The sequence below is a fragment of the Puma concolor genome, chromosome A1 (genome assembly GCF_028749965.1).
Source record: "Puma concolor isolate L17-30 chromosome A1, mPumCon1.1.hap2, whole genome shotgun sequence".
Classification (NCBI taxonomy): Eukaryota; Metazoa; Chordata; class Mammalia; order Carnivora; family Felidae; genus Puma; species Puma concolor.
The window spans coordinates 11,744,878-11,760,683 of NC_141667.1; the positions used below are offsets into that span (position 1 = coordinate 11,744,878).

Genomic DNA, 15,806 nt, shown 5'->3' on the forward strand with positions numbered 1-15,806 from the left:
TAGCTTCTCCTAATTGTTTAGAAACATTCACCTACCGTGAAATGTTAATAGTTTAAATGTAATCATTAAAGGATTTTCCCCACTCACCTCTCTGTCCCTTGGATCAGGTATTCGTTACCCATCCATGGACCAACATACCTTCCCTGAAGCAGCCCCAGGGGCTCTCCCTCCCGCGTCATCCCCAGCTCTGGTGGCTCCGTGGGGCACCAGACACCTGAGAATAGGCCCCTGGACGGTTTATGGTGGGGGATTTGGGAGGCCCCTTTGGGAAGAGGCTGAGGAGTGTAGCCATCTGATTCGGCACCAGGTACCTGATGCCCTTGAATCTGAAAACAGCAAACATTAAATCTTCTATGTAGAAAGGTAATTATGATAATTATGAGACCAGTTCTTTAAGCTAGATTTTTTTTCTCCAGCGTCAGTAGATCGGGTTGGATGTCAGCAGGGGAAAGTGTTTTGCAATACACATAAGGCATATGTAGTCCTATTAGCATTCCATAGAAAATAGATAATTGCTCTTTAAGGGAAACGTTCTTTTGATAAAATGATCTGGAATGGTCTGGACTTGTTATGCAAACAGGAAATTGCTGTGTAGGCTTGACTTGTGGAGCACGAAGTAGAGTTGATAAGATTAAGCAAAGCAAGCACTTTTACCTGGAAGGCGTTGTATGATGTCAGAACCAGAATGTGTTTCTGAAATTCCAGCAGTTACAACACGTGGACATTGTTGCTATATTGAGCAAGCAGTAGGAGAGGTAAGCTGAGAATAAATGGGAAAAAAATAGTAGTCCTTTAGAAGGCGCTGTCAGCAGAAGGTAAATGTGTAAAGATGAAAAACAAAATCCGTAAAAGCGTAAGCGAGTTAGATACCACAAGTGGTTTTTGCTTGGTTGTTTTGAGTGATGAAAAAGCATCTGTAAATACTGCTGAGAGATAAAAAGAGCAGCTAACTGCACAATAGGTGTGGAATGATGCTATTTTTTTATGGAAACAATCCTCTAAAACAGCCCTTTGAAAGAGTTTGGAAAATATTTGAAACAGAAACCAGACTGTCAACAGCGTGTTCTCAAGGAAGGGCAGGGGGACAGTGGGCATGGGGAGTTTGGTCTTTAAAACATGAATAATTTTGGGTTAGTGGCTAGCTGTTTTTGTAATAAGCCAAGGGAATTGGGTAATTCCTGTATGGAAGGTGTTTCAGGTACCCAGGCGCTGAGGTGCGGGGAGGTGAAGCTACCGTAGCCTGGCCCCCACCACTTGTCCAGTCAGAGAATGGAGGAGAGGGCTAGGGTGAGGTCAGATGCACATGCTAGCTGCTGACAGGGAGAAACCTTTGTCATTATTAACCTAAAAATAAAAGAAGGGGCACCTGGGTGGCTCAGTCGGTCGAGCATCTGTCTCTTGATTTTGGCTCAGGTCACGATCCCAGGGTATCCAGCCTCACATCAGGCCCCACATCACTGAGTGGGGAGCCTGCTTAAGGTTCTCTTTCTCTCTCTCTCTCTCTCTCTTTCCCTTTCCCGCTGCCCCTGTCCCCCACTCACACTCTCTCAATCTCTCTCTCTAAAAATTAAATGAAAAATGAAATCAGTACTCGGCCACATTTCATGATGAGCAAGTAACACATGTATTCTGTCGCCTCACGTTTCCCATTAGAGTGACCCTCAGGATGGTTGGTTGATGGATGGTTGTGTTACTGCTGACCAGTGTTCTTAAGGGTCGGGTACGCTTTAGTTTGCTCTAAACAAGGTCGTTTTTGCTGTGTTTGTTCAAATGGGATGTTGGTGGTGGAAGGATGTGGTGTGCTCTCAGCCCCCTTGTCCTGCTCACTGTCACCCCGCCTGCCTTTTGGATTGGTGCCATTTAGCGACTCCAACAAGTTGGATGAGGTGAATGGGCCCAGAACTTTCCTGAAGCAGGCTGTCCTCCCCAAAGAGGCCCCGGAGGTGGAGACATCTCCTAAAAAACTGCCTGCTCCCGTCCACGTGGTCAGTAGCCCTTTCTGTGTGTTGTGTGAGCATTACCCCCTCTGAGTTATTTCTTGGAAGGACTCCCTGCAGGTTGATGTGGGGCCATTAGTGAATATTCTGAGAAAACGATGAAGCAAATCTAGTCTCTTCTGGATTCTTGTCATCCACATTTCATTCTTCTTTTCAAAATCTCTTAATCTAACACGTGACACTCAGAGATACAGAGGTAACTGTTGGATGGGTTGAAGCTCCTTTTCTTGAGGAATCATAGTCCAGTGAGAGCCGACCTTTTGGTAGCCTGATAGATCATATCATAGCATGCTCAGATTTAGTGTCGTGTGTCTGGTTATCGTCAGGTGTAATTTTGCTAAGGCGTAAATGTGAGTCCTGCCTACGAAAGTGTTAGCTGGAGTGGGGAGTAAATGCAGCTAGCCACCCTCATGCATGTTATCTGCCTGCCTTGCACTTGCATTTTAAGGGTGAATGTCTATGCTTTAATGATTCGTGCAGATGTGGGGGTTCCAGGGAGCTTTGTCCATGTCTGTCTCAAACGTCAAGGGTCTGGCATAGAGGGAAGATGAAGAGTCCTGTAATAGAGATGCGAGTAACCGTTGCCTGGGTACCATGACAGTCTTCACGGGAGAGGTGGGGTTTGAGCTGATCCTTGAAGGATAGGTTAGAAAGTCCGTAGGCCGAGGGTTGGGCAGCGGGAACTGCAGTGAGATCAGAGATGTAGAAGGGCATGGCCTGTGCAGAGAGCAGCTGGGTGTGGGTGGAGTGGAGTGGTGTGGAGGTGTGAGAAGGGGCAGGTGCTGGAAAGGTGACCTCATGATGACAGCTTGGGACTTGTTTCTGTAAGCTGTGGGACGCCAGTGAAGGGATACAGTGGACCTTGGCTGACTGCTGTAAATTGATGCCAGGGCCTGAAGTGACTTGTGAGTGGCCGTGAGGCTTACGCGAGGGGCACCTGTGTGTTTTTCCCCTCTTACTGCTCACAGCCACCTGTTGAGCTAATGCTCTCCCCGCTTCACTGAGTTCACAGCAGGAAGGGCCCATGTGCTGTGCACTTGAACTTGATGCTGTGGGCAGTGGGGGGTGGATGACATGATCCTGCATGTGTTAGAAAGATCGGCCTGGTTGCAGTGTGGTGAGCAAGTTGGAGGGAGCGAGACTCCAGTTGAGGGACAGGGTAGGTCCTATTGTGGACATCCAAGCAAGTCACGTAGAACTCCTAGCGAGCAGAAGTGTTAAGTCCATGGGCCAGCGATCTACATTTTATTCACTGGTGTTTCCTAAGTGTCTGGGATACAGTTTGGTATTTGTTGAATGAGTGAATGAGTGGGCAGATGAAGAAACTTAAGGAATTACCCAGTTTTGCTAATTAAAGATTCTTTGGGGTTAAAAGTTTGTTCATTTATTCTGGAACGGGTGAGGATTGGCCTTATATTGGAACCAAGTGATCTAACCAGAAGATCTGCTTGAAGGAGCAGGAGCTTTGCTTGATAGTGAGAACTTGGGAGTGGCTGAGGAAGTACATGGGAATTCTGCTAATGTGGTGAGGTCTCCAGTAAAGATTTTGGCCACTTGAATGCAAAATGGGGATCTTGAATGCAGCAAGTTGGGGAAATCAGGACATGCCATAAAGACAAAGAAAGAGGTTTCAGGTCTGCAGAGAAGCTATTTTACTGGTTTGCCTTGGGTCTTTGGCTGCTATCCTTCTGCCAGTACAAGCCATCTTATTGTGAAGCTTGACTTAGGAGTTCTTGGTTGGCATCACCTACGGTGGACCTAGCTTTTAAGTGAAGGTTTCTGAACCTCATTGTCCTTTGCTCATTAATTTAAGTCAGGAGTTTCGGTTTTTCTCGTCCCATTCACCAGAATCATTGTATAGCCCCAGCTATTTAATATTCTCCTCTGTTTATGTTCCCACGCTCCCAGTTTTGATTGTGGCTCCTGATAAGCACAGTTAGAGGATTGCCATCTTTTCTGAGAGTTTCTCCATTGGAATTAGGGAGTACTGGAGGGTAAGTGTTTGGTTAGGGATCGGGAGCCAGCTGGGGACAGATAGAGCCTGATGCTGATCTTCCTGGTGGGTTTAAAGCCAGCTTTCATTACCTTTTGTCATGGTGAACCCTGGAGAGACTTGACCTTGAGAGGAATCTTAGTAAGCAAGCTTGGAAGGAGCTTGAAAGCTCAATGGTGGGAGTTAAAAGGTGGGGAATGGGTGGATCTCTTTCCCCAAAGCAGATATAATACAAGACTCCAGGAGCCCAGGGGCCTGGGGCAAATCGGAAGTGAGGAGGGAGCAGAGGTCATCAAGCCCTTGAGGACTCATGCACTCAGCAGCAGGCAGAACCAGGAAACCCTAGGCGCCTTGAGACTTCCTTTTATCCAGTGCCAGCCACATTGCCAGGGTCCCAGAGGGGAAAGTGCCCAGGGATTAGCTGGACAGGGTCTGTTGCATGCATGCAAATGTGTGTATGTTTGTGCATTTTATAGTTCAATAACTAGGCATAAGTTATTAAGCTATACATAATTACTTTAGTGTCAGAGATTAAGATCTGGACATAGGAAGATTTGGGTGGGGGGATAACTTTGGACTATTTTATATTCATTTCCAAAGAATGGGCAAGATAAAAGGATTAGCCGGTGTTGACAGACTGATGGTTTGGTTGGACTTTGATGGGAATATCCAAAGCGAGACTATTTATATGAATAATAACCTACCTACCACCTTCCTTCCTCCTTCCTTTCCTTCCTCAGCTTGTTTCCTTTAAGAGATTTCATGTACTTATGTAATTAAAAGTAGGGTAATAACCATGAGAATTGGTGATTTATATATTTTTAGAAGATAGATGGGTTGGTAGATGACATAAAAGTTTAAAATTCTGCCCACTCCTTTTTTTTAAAAATTTTTTTAAAATTTTAATTCCAGTATAGTTAACAGTGTCATGTTAGTTTCAGGTATACAATATAGTCATTCACCAATTCTATACATTACCTAGCGCTCGTCGTGCTAAGTGCACTCCTTAATCCCCTTTACCTGTTTCACCCATCCCCCCCAACCCCTGCGGTCAGGTAACCATCAGTTTGTTCTCTATAGTTAAGAGTCTGTTTCTTGGTTTCTCTCTCCCTCCTCCCCTCCCCCCCCTTTTCCCTCTGCTCATTTGTTTTGTTTCTTTAATTCCATGTATGAGTGAAATCATATGGTACTTGTCTTTCTCTGACTTTCTTTGCTTACCATTTTACTCTGTAGCTGTATCCATCTTGTGGCAAATGGCAAGATTTCATTCTTATGGTTGGATAATATTCCATTGTATATGCCACCTCTTCTTTGTTTATCAATGGACACTTGGCTGCTTCCATAGTTTGGCTATTATAAATAATGCTGCAATAAACATAGGGGTGTATATATCCCTTTGAATTAGTGTTTTTGTATTGTTAAATAACCCAGGACTGCAATTACTGGATCGTAGGGCAGTCCCATTTTTAACTTTTTGAGGAACCTCCATACTCTTTTCCACAGTAGCTGCACCAGTTTGCATTCCCACCAGTAGTGCAAGAGAGTTCCTTTTTCTCCACATCTTTGCCAACACTTACTGTTTTTTGTGTTTTTTATTTTAGTCATTCTGACCTGTGTGAGGTCATATCTCATTGTAGTTTTGATTTGCATTTCCCTGATGATGCGTGACGTTGAGTATCTTTTCATGTGTCTGTCAGCCATCTGTATGTCTGTTCATATCTTTTGCCCATTTCTAGTTGGATTATTTGGTTTTTGGGTGTTGAATTGTCTAAGTTCTCTATATATTTTGGATACTGACCCTTTATTGGGTATGTCATTTGCAAATATCTTCTCATTCCATAGGTTGCCTTTTAGTGCTGCTGATTGTTTCCTTCACTGAGCACAAGCTTTTTATTTTGGTGTAGTCCCAATAGTTTATTTTTGCTTTTATTTCCCTTGCCTCAGGAGATATAGCTAGAAGAATGTTGCCGTGGCCAGTGTTACAGACATTACTGCCTATGTTGTCTTCTAGGATTTTTATGGTTTCAGGTCTCACACTTAGCTCTTTCATCCCCACCACACCCTTTGTGGGCCCTTCTCCATTGATTTCACCCATGTTCCTTTGTAGCCAAGGAAGTGTACATGGAGCACATGTTCCTGACATACCATACGCTCTTAGATTGGTTAAGCAAAAGTAGCTCTTGCAACACAGGGCATTTTGGTTCTGTATTTGCTGTAATATTTGCTGTATATTTGTGTAGCTTGCTGAGGTTTTTTGTTTATTTAAATGGCTTATTTTTCCAAGTGAGCATTAGGCTTATAGTATATTTTGGAATGTTATAGAAACCATATATATATGTTTTTAAAGTTTATTTTGAGAGAGAGAGAATGAATGAATGAATGCATCCCAAGCAGGCTCCATGCTGTCAGCATAGAACTCAGTGTGGGGCTTGAACTCTCAAACTGTGAGATCATGACCTGAGCCAAAGCCTAGAGTCAGACCCTTAATTGACCGAGCCACCCCACCCAGACGCCTCTAGAAATCATATTTTTTGAAGAAGATCTTCCCATATTAAGAACAATTGTATAGCTTTTTAGAGCAAACTTAATTCTAATTTTGAAATGCAGTGAATGAAGAAACAGTTCTTGGCTCCAGTGGAGAGAAGTAAAGAAATGGGAGAACCATGATTATTGTCAGGTAGCTGTGAATACTGGACCTAAAAAGTTCCCCCTCTTCCCTCAGTCCTCAAAAGCCCAGAGATGCGTGTTGACTTGTGTCTCTCGTGTCACTGTGAGAGTTGTGCCACGCACATCATAGAATTTAGAGCCAGAAGCCCTTGTGATCCTGTCAGGCCAAGCTCCTTATTTTCCAGGTAATAAAACTGAGCCTTAAAAAAGTCCAGTGACTTGACCAAAGCTCCAGGGAGCCCAGTGGTTTTTTAACTGCTTCACTGCTCTTGACCTGAGGAGGATGGTTCACTTCTGAGCGAATCAAAGAGTAAAATTACATTGACGTGTTACTTAAGGAGGACTATCTAAGGGGGGCTTTTCAGGCTGGGGAAGGGCTTTCTAGAAGCTGCGGTTGCCCACCACTGTGAGGAGTTCGGTTAGTCCTTGGGAGTGGATAAATGGGGAGGGAGAGGGCAGGGGAGAGAGCCCGTCTGCACCTACTGCTTGTAGCAGTCTTGAGCCCAGCTCCTCATGGCTGCCCAGCTTGTCTGTTCTAATCCTGTTCCTGCCCGAGCAGGTGGTCAGCTGGCCTGGCCTCTGCTGGAAAGGGAAGAACATGACTAAGATACTGGTTCCAGGTACAAGGTGCTCTGAGCTTCAGGAAAAACAGTACCTGGCAGACTAAGAGGATGAGGATGGGAAATTCAGTAATGTAAACTCAGAGTGTTCCTTCATTTGTGATTTCACTTTGTGGGTAAGTTTCATTAATAATATTATATTGGATGTCTTCACAGTGATGCTAAACACCAGGCTTTCTTAAAAACATCCTCTAAGGGAACGCCTCCTTTTCTGTCTCCTGCCTACGTTTAGCAGATTTGCAATGACGTTGCTTAATCGGCCAGTCTTTGTTATAATCATTAAAATACCGTGGATTTGACCATCAAGAAAGATCTGATCTAAATGATTGTTTTAGGAGCACTTGTTTTAAAATAACACTAGAAAAATAAAAAACCACCCAACACTAGAAACACAGTATGTCTGTTTCTAGATTGGCATCCTCCGTGGTTTAAATGAAAACCAACAGTGGTTGAAGAAGGAAGTAACTAAATGGAACTGGGATAATTTTGGTTTTATAGGGAATGTAGGATGGGCAGGGAGGAAATTAATATTTTGCCGCTTGAAAAATCTGACCATCTATATCTGTATATCTATATCGATATATATATATCTATATATCTATATCTATATATATATATATATACGGACACATTGAGAGTATTTTAGAACTACCTTGGTTTTTCACTTGCTTCGTGTATTTGTGTTTTGTAAACTGAATAAGTGTGACTTAGAAGGAGTTCTCATTATTATGACAGAAAACATTTCTTCGATTATGTCTCTTCCCAATGGTAGCTGGAATTGACAGGTATCTGGATACTTTCCCAGATACCTGGGACTACTCTTTGGATCCCAGGTTCCCAGTAAAACTAGACTGGCTTCATGTGTTCCTGGTTGTTTTACGTCTGAGGTCTTCTCTAGTTTTCACAGCCAGCCTAGAGTTGGAACTCTGATTTTAGAAATACTTTTCAGTGTTCATGCAGTGTCTACAAACCGTGATGTAACATAACGTAATGACGGGTCAGAGCCTCAGTTAGAGGCTGTAAAGAACTGTGTCTCAATCTGTTTTCTAGGTCTTCTTTCTTGGGCAAGTCACTTCGCTTCTCTGAGCCCCCATTTCTTGTTGAAGAGGGCCAATAATAAAAATCCAGTCTTTACATTTGTAGCCCTTGGGGATAGATGTGTTTGGGGTTAAGAATTTTTGAAGCTTGAGGAAGAGGACAGAGTGCATACACTGTGTGATACAGGACACTCTGATGGGGTCTGGGCTGCCCCCCTGTAATCTGAAGTAAAAGCATGGAGATTTCTGCAGCCAAATGTACAAGGACTCACTGCAGGGACTGAGGTCTTAATGCCAAATGAATTTTTGGGACCAACGTTTGGAAAAAAAATTTAGAATTTCAGAGCTCTTTAAACTGTGTGTGTGTGTGTGTGTGTGTGTGTGTGTGTGTGTGTGTGGATAAGGGATTATGGACCTGCATCTATTACCCAAGCTTAGCATGGAATAATCTCAATAAATGATACTGCTGGCTGTGACGTGATGTGTGGTCATGTTTGAAGGCTACTCCAGTCATTATTTAAAATAAACACTTATGCATTTTAAAGGAAAAATGTCTTCATATTGGTCTTCATGTTGCCTGTTGTTGAGACATAGGTTTATGAGAATCAGTTTCTTCTGGTGAGGGTGTAGTATTTATTCACAAATTGTTAAAAAAAAAAAAAGCAGTCATTATTAGAAATAGCAATCCATGGGACATCTGGATGGCTCTGTCAGTTGAGCGTCTGAATCTTGATTTTGACTCAGGTCATGATCTCAGGGTCGTGGGATCAAGTCCCACATCAGGCTCCGCACTAAGCATGGAACCCACTTGGGATTCTCTCTCCCTCTCTCTGTGCCCATCCTCCCCTCGCACTTGCACGCTCACTCTCTCTGTTTCTAATAGTAATAATAAAAAAAAATAGTAAACCGTGAAACTGCGAATATTAGGTAGTGGGGGCTCGTCACAGAAAATCACATGTTGTACAAAATGGCCAGAACTCTGCCATGTGAGTTGGGGGATAGGTGCCAGTGGCCAGTTCCCATGACCTTTGACTGAGGGTTGGCACTGTTTGTTGTCCATTATAACACTATCATTTCATCAGAGGTCATTTGTCCAGGAGCCTCCCCACTGCCATTCACCAACAAAAACAGTTCTTTCTTTCCAGACCTCATTGTGCCACCTGTCTTACACCTGAGCCAACTCAAGAGGCATATAGACCAGAGGTTAAGGGATTGGACCCTCGGTCCAGACTTCCTGGGTCTGAGTCCCCAGATTGGCTCCACCTGGTAGTTGAGGGTCCTTGGTCCTGTGTCTTCATCTGTGAAATGGGGATATGATGTGCCTCCCCTACCCCAGCTCACCGTGTGGATTGATGGCTTAGGGTGCACATAGGTCAATGCGTGCTGCAACAGCAGGTTTTCAACCGCGATATGATGATTAAGAAGTGAACAGAATCATACTTGCTGTCATCATGATCTATTCTTTAATTACAAACAGGGAGTTAAGCTACACAATCTGTCAGGTTTCCTCCACATCTAACATTTTGACTTGGATGCTGAGACCTTATCTGTGTTGTGTTGGTGGCTCACTTCGGAGTGACCTTGACATTGGGGCTGTCACCGTGTCCGTTAGAGGGCACCGATGTACAGAGGAATGAGCTCGCACCACATCCTCCGAGCCGAGAGCAAGGTGCATTGGCCTCCCAGCTTTGTTATCCTGCCCAGGGACCAGGTAGACTGTGGGAAGGCGTCACTTGGGTCCTTTTCCTGCAGTCTAGCCACAGAGCAGCAAAGCCTGGGCCGGGGTTTGAGGGATTTCTAGGGTTGGGGTCACAAGACAAATGACAGCTGCCGGCCATAGCTCAGGTCAGGGAGGCGGCTGGCTGGACTAAGTTGATGAAACCCCTCATTTGCAAATATTTTTGTGTTTTAAATGGAAGAGATTCCACAAGCATGTCTTTGAAATGCTCTTTGGACATGTGTATTGATTCAGGATTCCTTGGCAACCTGGGAAATGTCCTCCAACTTCTAAAAGAAGCCAAAGCCTTGTGGGGGAATTTGGTTTCGAACACCAGCTGGATTTCACAAGTGTGCCACTTTTTCTTTTTTTAAGTGCTTGGCATTTGTACACCTTCTTTGAATTATTTTCATGTTTGTTGGAAATATATCTTCACCTGGTATTTACAATTCTGTCTAAAAGAACCACTAATAAAAGAAAAATTGTAACCCTGAGTTGGTTGGTTATGCTTCCTGACTTTTCTTAGGCTTAAAAAACAAATTTTTATATTTTTAAAATTCTGTATTTTGCTTCCTCAGCCCTTTCTACCAAATAATGTTTACCTTTTACTTTTTGAAATTGTGCCTTTATTTCAAATCTGTATTGAGTTACCAGTAATCAGGTTGCTGCTTACTAGTGGCTCAAATTTTCTTTCTTTTTTTTCTTTAATTTTTTTAACATTTGAGAGAGACAGAGTGTGGGGGAGGGGCAGAGAGCGAGGGAGTCACAGAATCTGAAGCAGGTTCCAGGCTCCAAGCTGTCAGCACAGAGCCCGATGCAGGGCTCGAACTCACCAACCGTGAGATCATGACCTGAGCCAAAGTCGGATGCTTAACTGACAGAGCCACCCAGACACCCCTCAGATTTTCTTTTTTTTTCAACTTTTTTTTTTTTTGGGACAGAGAGAGACAGAGCATGAACGGGGGAGGGGCAGAGAGAGAGGGAGACACAGAATCGGAAACAGGCTCCAGGCTCCGAGCCATCAGCCCAGAGCCTGACGCGGGGCTCGAACTCACGGACCGCGAGATCGTGACCTGGCTGAAGTCGGACGCTTAACCGACTGTGCCACCCAGGCGCCCCAGATTTTCTTTTAACAGTAAAGGTGAAGAATATAAGGAATATACTGTAGCTAAAAAGAAAACTCTCTTAGCCCTTCATACAGATCTGATAGGCAGATTGGCTATAGCATAGGTATTACTTACATTTCTTTGAGTTCTTTTCAAGCTTAAAATATTTGATCCTTGTCTTCTGCGTGGTTTTGGCTTCCTGCCCGGAGGCATATTCCATCCTTTGAGGCTAAAATGTCTTGAAGTTGTCAGTGGACATTTCTTGGGAGTGGGTCTGTGTTTGATAATATATATTAAGAGACTCATGTAAACAACTCAGCGGCTTATGTCACCCTTGATGTCAGGCGTGAATGTGGCACTACTTACTAATGGTAGTACTAACGTGTGTTTTCTCTCTTTTGTCTCAAGAAAGGAAAATAATGTGCTAAGCGCACTAATTAAAAAACAATGGATAGGGGCACTTGGCTGACTCAGTCGGTAGAGCGTTTGACTCTTGATCTCCTGGTTGTGAGTCGGAGCCCCATGTGGTTTAAGGGCGCGGATGTCACGCGTGCTGTGTGTTCACCACGTTGGTACTGGTGTGCTTAACGGAGATCTCGCTGAATACTCACAACTCCCCATTATTATCAGCACTGAGCACTGGGGAAGCTTCTTGTCCAGAAACGATAGAGAACTTGCCCAACAACACACAGCTAGACCCCAGGTGTGCAGCTGGGGCTAGAAATGAAGGGTAGAATCGAGAGCTTTCAGGAGGACTGGGAGTGAGGTAACAGAGTACATGTAGATCCACTAAGAATTGCTCTGATAGTGTGACCCCAGGTGGCTAGCAGATTGGTGGTGTTGATGAAAGAGCTCAGAAATGAGCTGTAGTAATAAAGTAAATGTGTAGCTTTAGCACCTGCTGGAAGGCTTGGCCTCTGTGCCTCGCCCCACCTCCTCCACGTACATACACGTCTGCTCATCTTATAGGGTACATAAGAGGGCCGCCAGCGAGTTATTCAGGTTTGCAAGCTATTTTATGTTCACGTGCTACTAACTTTGCTAAACTCTATGAAGAAAGGGCCCTCAGTCAGACCCTTGGCTTCTGACGGTCACAGGTTTGGAGCAATGGATAATAGGTCCAGTTGTCCCTGCACAACTGGCCCTTACCAGCTGCCTCTTTTTTTTTTTTTTTTTTTTTTTTTTTTTAAGAGATCTGTCTGCACAGCTGATCTCTAGTGCAGGTAGCAAAGGGCAAGGGACCCTTTTCATAGCAATGAAGCCCAAGTTAAGGCCCCTTTTATTTTGCCATTAGTGCCATGACTAGTCTGCTTCTAGGTTTTCCTCCAGACCACTGTTCTGGCGGTACATTTCCCAGTTGGTTCTTCAGTCACAGATAGTTTTGATCCATATTCTTGGTTACCATAGTTACTAAATGTGAAGTATGGGGAGTGGCCTTCAGCAGTACGTTAACAAATGTATTCAAATATTTAAATATCTTGTATCTAAAGTTTTAGTTTTTAGTGAAAGATGTCACTGACCTATTTTTTGCTAATTATCTTTTCTCCATCAGAAAGAGGCGAAGCAGGGGCGGGCGCCTGGGTGGCTCAGTCGGTTAAGCCTCCAACTCTTGATTTTGGTTCAGGTCATGATCTCACAGTTTGTGAGCTTGAGCCCCGTGTTGAGCTCTGCTCTGACAAATGTGGAGCCTGCTTGAGATTCTTTCCCTCTCCCTTCCGCCCCATCCCCCCAAATAAATAAATAAACTAAAAAAATGAGGCAAAGTGTACATTTGATGGTAGTGTTAGTACTTTTTTAGATATTGTCAGGTTTCTTTGTGGTTTTTCAAGTATAGGAACCAATGAACTATGCTCTAGGCCGACTCTGAACTTGAAAACATCATGTCACACTGCCTACCTTGTACTCCCTTTCTTTATATAGTGGATGTCAACTTGCAAGAACTTTTCGACGTTTATTTATTTTTGGGACAGAGAGAGACAGAGCATGAATGGGGGAGGGGCAGAGAGAGAGGGAGACACAGAATCGGAAACAGGCTCCAGGCTCTGAGCCATCAGCCCAGAGCCCGACGCGGGGCTCGAACTCACAGACCGTGAGATCGTGACCTGGCTGAAGTCGGACGCTTAACCGACTGCGCCACCCAGGCGCCCCTGCAAGAACTTTTAAGTAATTAAATTCATGGAGTGTTTAGCTTTCCCAACAGCTTAGTAGTTTACAGAATAAATTATCCTCAAAGACGGGGACAGAGGCATTTAAGTGTTTTGTTTTCTTAGGTTTTACTTCTGTGTTTTCAGGGTTCTAAAGAAGAGACAGAAAAACATTAACTCTGTAGTTAAACTTGAATTGCCTGAGTTGTGAAGCTTTGAGCCTTGTAAAAATGTTAAGCTAAACTGGTTGTCTGTGGCTTGATAACCACTATCTTATCTAAAACCTACTCAGTTTTGGAGGCTCTGTCATGCATAAAATGAGGTGAGATTTAATCATTATGGCACGTAATGTTTATACAGAGACAGACTTAACGGTTTTACAGTAAGAGCTGTTGAAAATCATGGTGGGAAAACTGATCAGATGTGTTAGTGTCCAACTGCTTCTAGTTTTTTCCCTCTCCTTTGCGTCTTGTTATAGTTTTGACAACAGAGTGTATCTTCAGTGGATAGTCCTAACTATTAAACAGGGCAGAACATTGTTTTTATGGCACATGTACCTGTCTTTTATTGTAGGTGCTGGACTGGATTGAGAATCATGGAGAAGCGTTTCTCAGCAAACATACGGGTGTGGGGAAATCACTTCATCGGGCCAGAGCTTTGCAGAAACGCCATGAAGATTTTGAAGAAGTAGCCCAGGTAAAACAATGGCTTTTATTAGTTCCTCCCCTAAATACCTATGAGCTCGGTTTTGAATTAGTTTTAACCATATCCAAGATAAGTTAGCCTTGGCTAGATATGTTGAAAGGTGATTCAGAAGAGGTGATGCTCAGATCTGAGCGTGAGGTTGTCCTTGCCTATGCAGAAGGATGTATCGTAAGTGACGTCCCGGATGTTTTTGACGTATTCATTGTACCAGTGTCTATTGACAGCTTGTGAAATTTCAGTGTATAATCAGGCAGTAACAGTTCTGTAACGATGGGCCAGCATTTCTTGCTGCTTATCCACTTCTCTTCAATGTGTGTGTTTAGAAACAGGCGGCAGGGTGTGGAGTGTGTTTAGAGCAGGGGATTTGTGGAGTTGGAGCATTGGTTATAATGCTCACTAGCTGTGTCACTTGGAAAAATCTCTTTACATTTCTAAGATTAACTTTCTTATCTGGAAAGTAGGCACAGTAAAGGCTTCTAGAGAGGAAGTCAGGTATGTATGTGGTAGCATCATATAAAGCACCTAGGCCAGGGCACTCCTACGACTTGTTACTTGGTAAATGTGTTTTTTTGGATTTTTTTTTTTTTTTTTTGCAAGCAGAGTGAAGGAGGGAGAAATTGCAATAACATGACGTGTGTGTATGTCTGTTCCATATTAAATGGAAGTTATAAGGAGGTGTGGGGAAAGTTACTTTAAAAAGAAGTCGTCTAGTAAGACACGTCCAAACCGAAGCACGTTGTGGCAAAACTGAGGAACATCGAAGACAAAGTGTAAAATCAAGAAGAGAGAAATGACCAAAGAACCCCAGTGAGAAGGGCTATTAGAAAGACAGCCGACTTCTCACCAGCAACCACAGGTTCTGGAAGTTGGTAGAATAGTCTGGAATTCCAGATCCAGCTGAACTGTCATTCAATGATGAGGATAAAGTGTAGACCAAGAGTGAGAGAGTTTGCTACTCCAATACTTAACCAGAAGAACTAAAGCATGCAGTTTAGTATTAGTAACACAAGTACCCACTGTAACACAGACACCGCGAGAACAGGGACTTTGTTTTGTTCACTTCTCTATGACTGCAACCCAGGGCAGTGCCTGGCATACTTAGGTGATCAGCAGATAGGTACTGAATGAGTTAGTTAAATGAATAAAAAGGGAAGTATGAAAAGAAAGAACTAGGATCAAGAATGAGCATAGAAATTGGTAAATGTATTTGTAAATCAAAGGATTGGCCATGTAGACAGCAGATAGTGGGTTTGGGGATTGTTAAAAGCAGAACAGGACTGATGTGTCAGAACACTTTAACATGGGAGATGGAAGGTTCCGAGGGTGGCAGGACCTTCTGCTTACCTGACACTTGTAAACTCAAGTGTGCAGTAGCCACTGACAGCATAGGGATGGAAAGCCTCACTTCCTAGTAAGCGTAGGAGGGAAGGAAATACAGAAAACTGGCTGAAAAAAAAGAAAAATTCACACATATGGGTCTGGTGGAAACAAAAGAAACAAGGAAAACAAAAATCACGATCGAAATCGCAAAATAAGATGTAGTAACTTGTTCATAAGTATCGGTAATTACAGTAAATGCAAAATAGATTTTACCATTTTACTTTTGTTAAGAGACAAAAGATTGATTATCTCTTAAAAATCTTGCTGTATGTTTTTTTCAGAGGGCACACCTAATGCATAAATACCCAGGAAATTTGGAAGTATATAACCTGTTAGAGAAAGGTCCGCCAGGCAAATATTAACCAAAATAAAACTGATTTAGGGATATTAATATTATGCAAATAGGCTGGAAAGCCTGAAAACATTATTAGAAAGGAAGA

General features: G+C 43.3%; 1 protein-coding gene across 1 annotated transcript in view; it reads left to right on the forward strand.

Annotated features, from left to right (window-relative positions):
- The window catches only part of TRIO (trio Rho guanine nucleotide exchange factor), a 357,580-nt gene that overhangs the window by 171,590 nt on the left and 170,184 nt on the right, over positions 1 to 15,806 (forward strand). Inside the window, exon 10 of the mRNA XM_086676230.1 lies at positions 13,855 to 13,977. Within this exon, the coding sequence (XP_086532356.1) occupies positions 13,855 to 13,977 (123 nt within the window). The remainder of the gene's footprint in view (positions 1 to 13,854; positions 13,978 to 15,806) is intronic.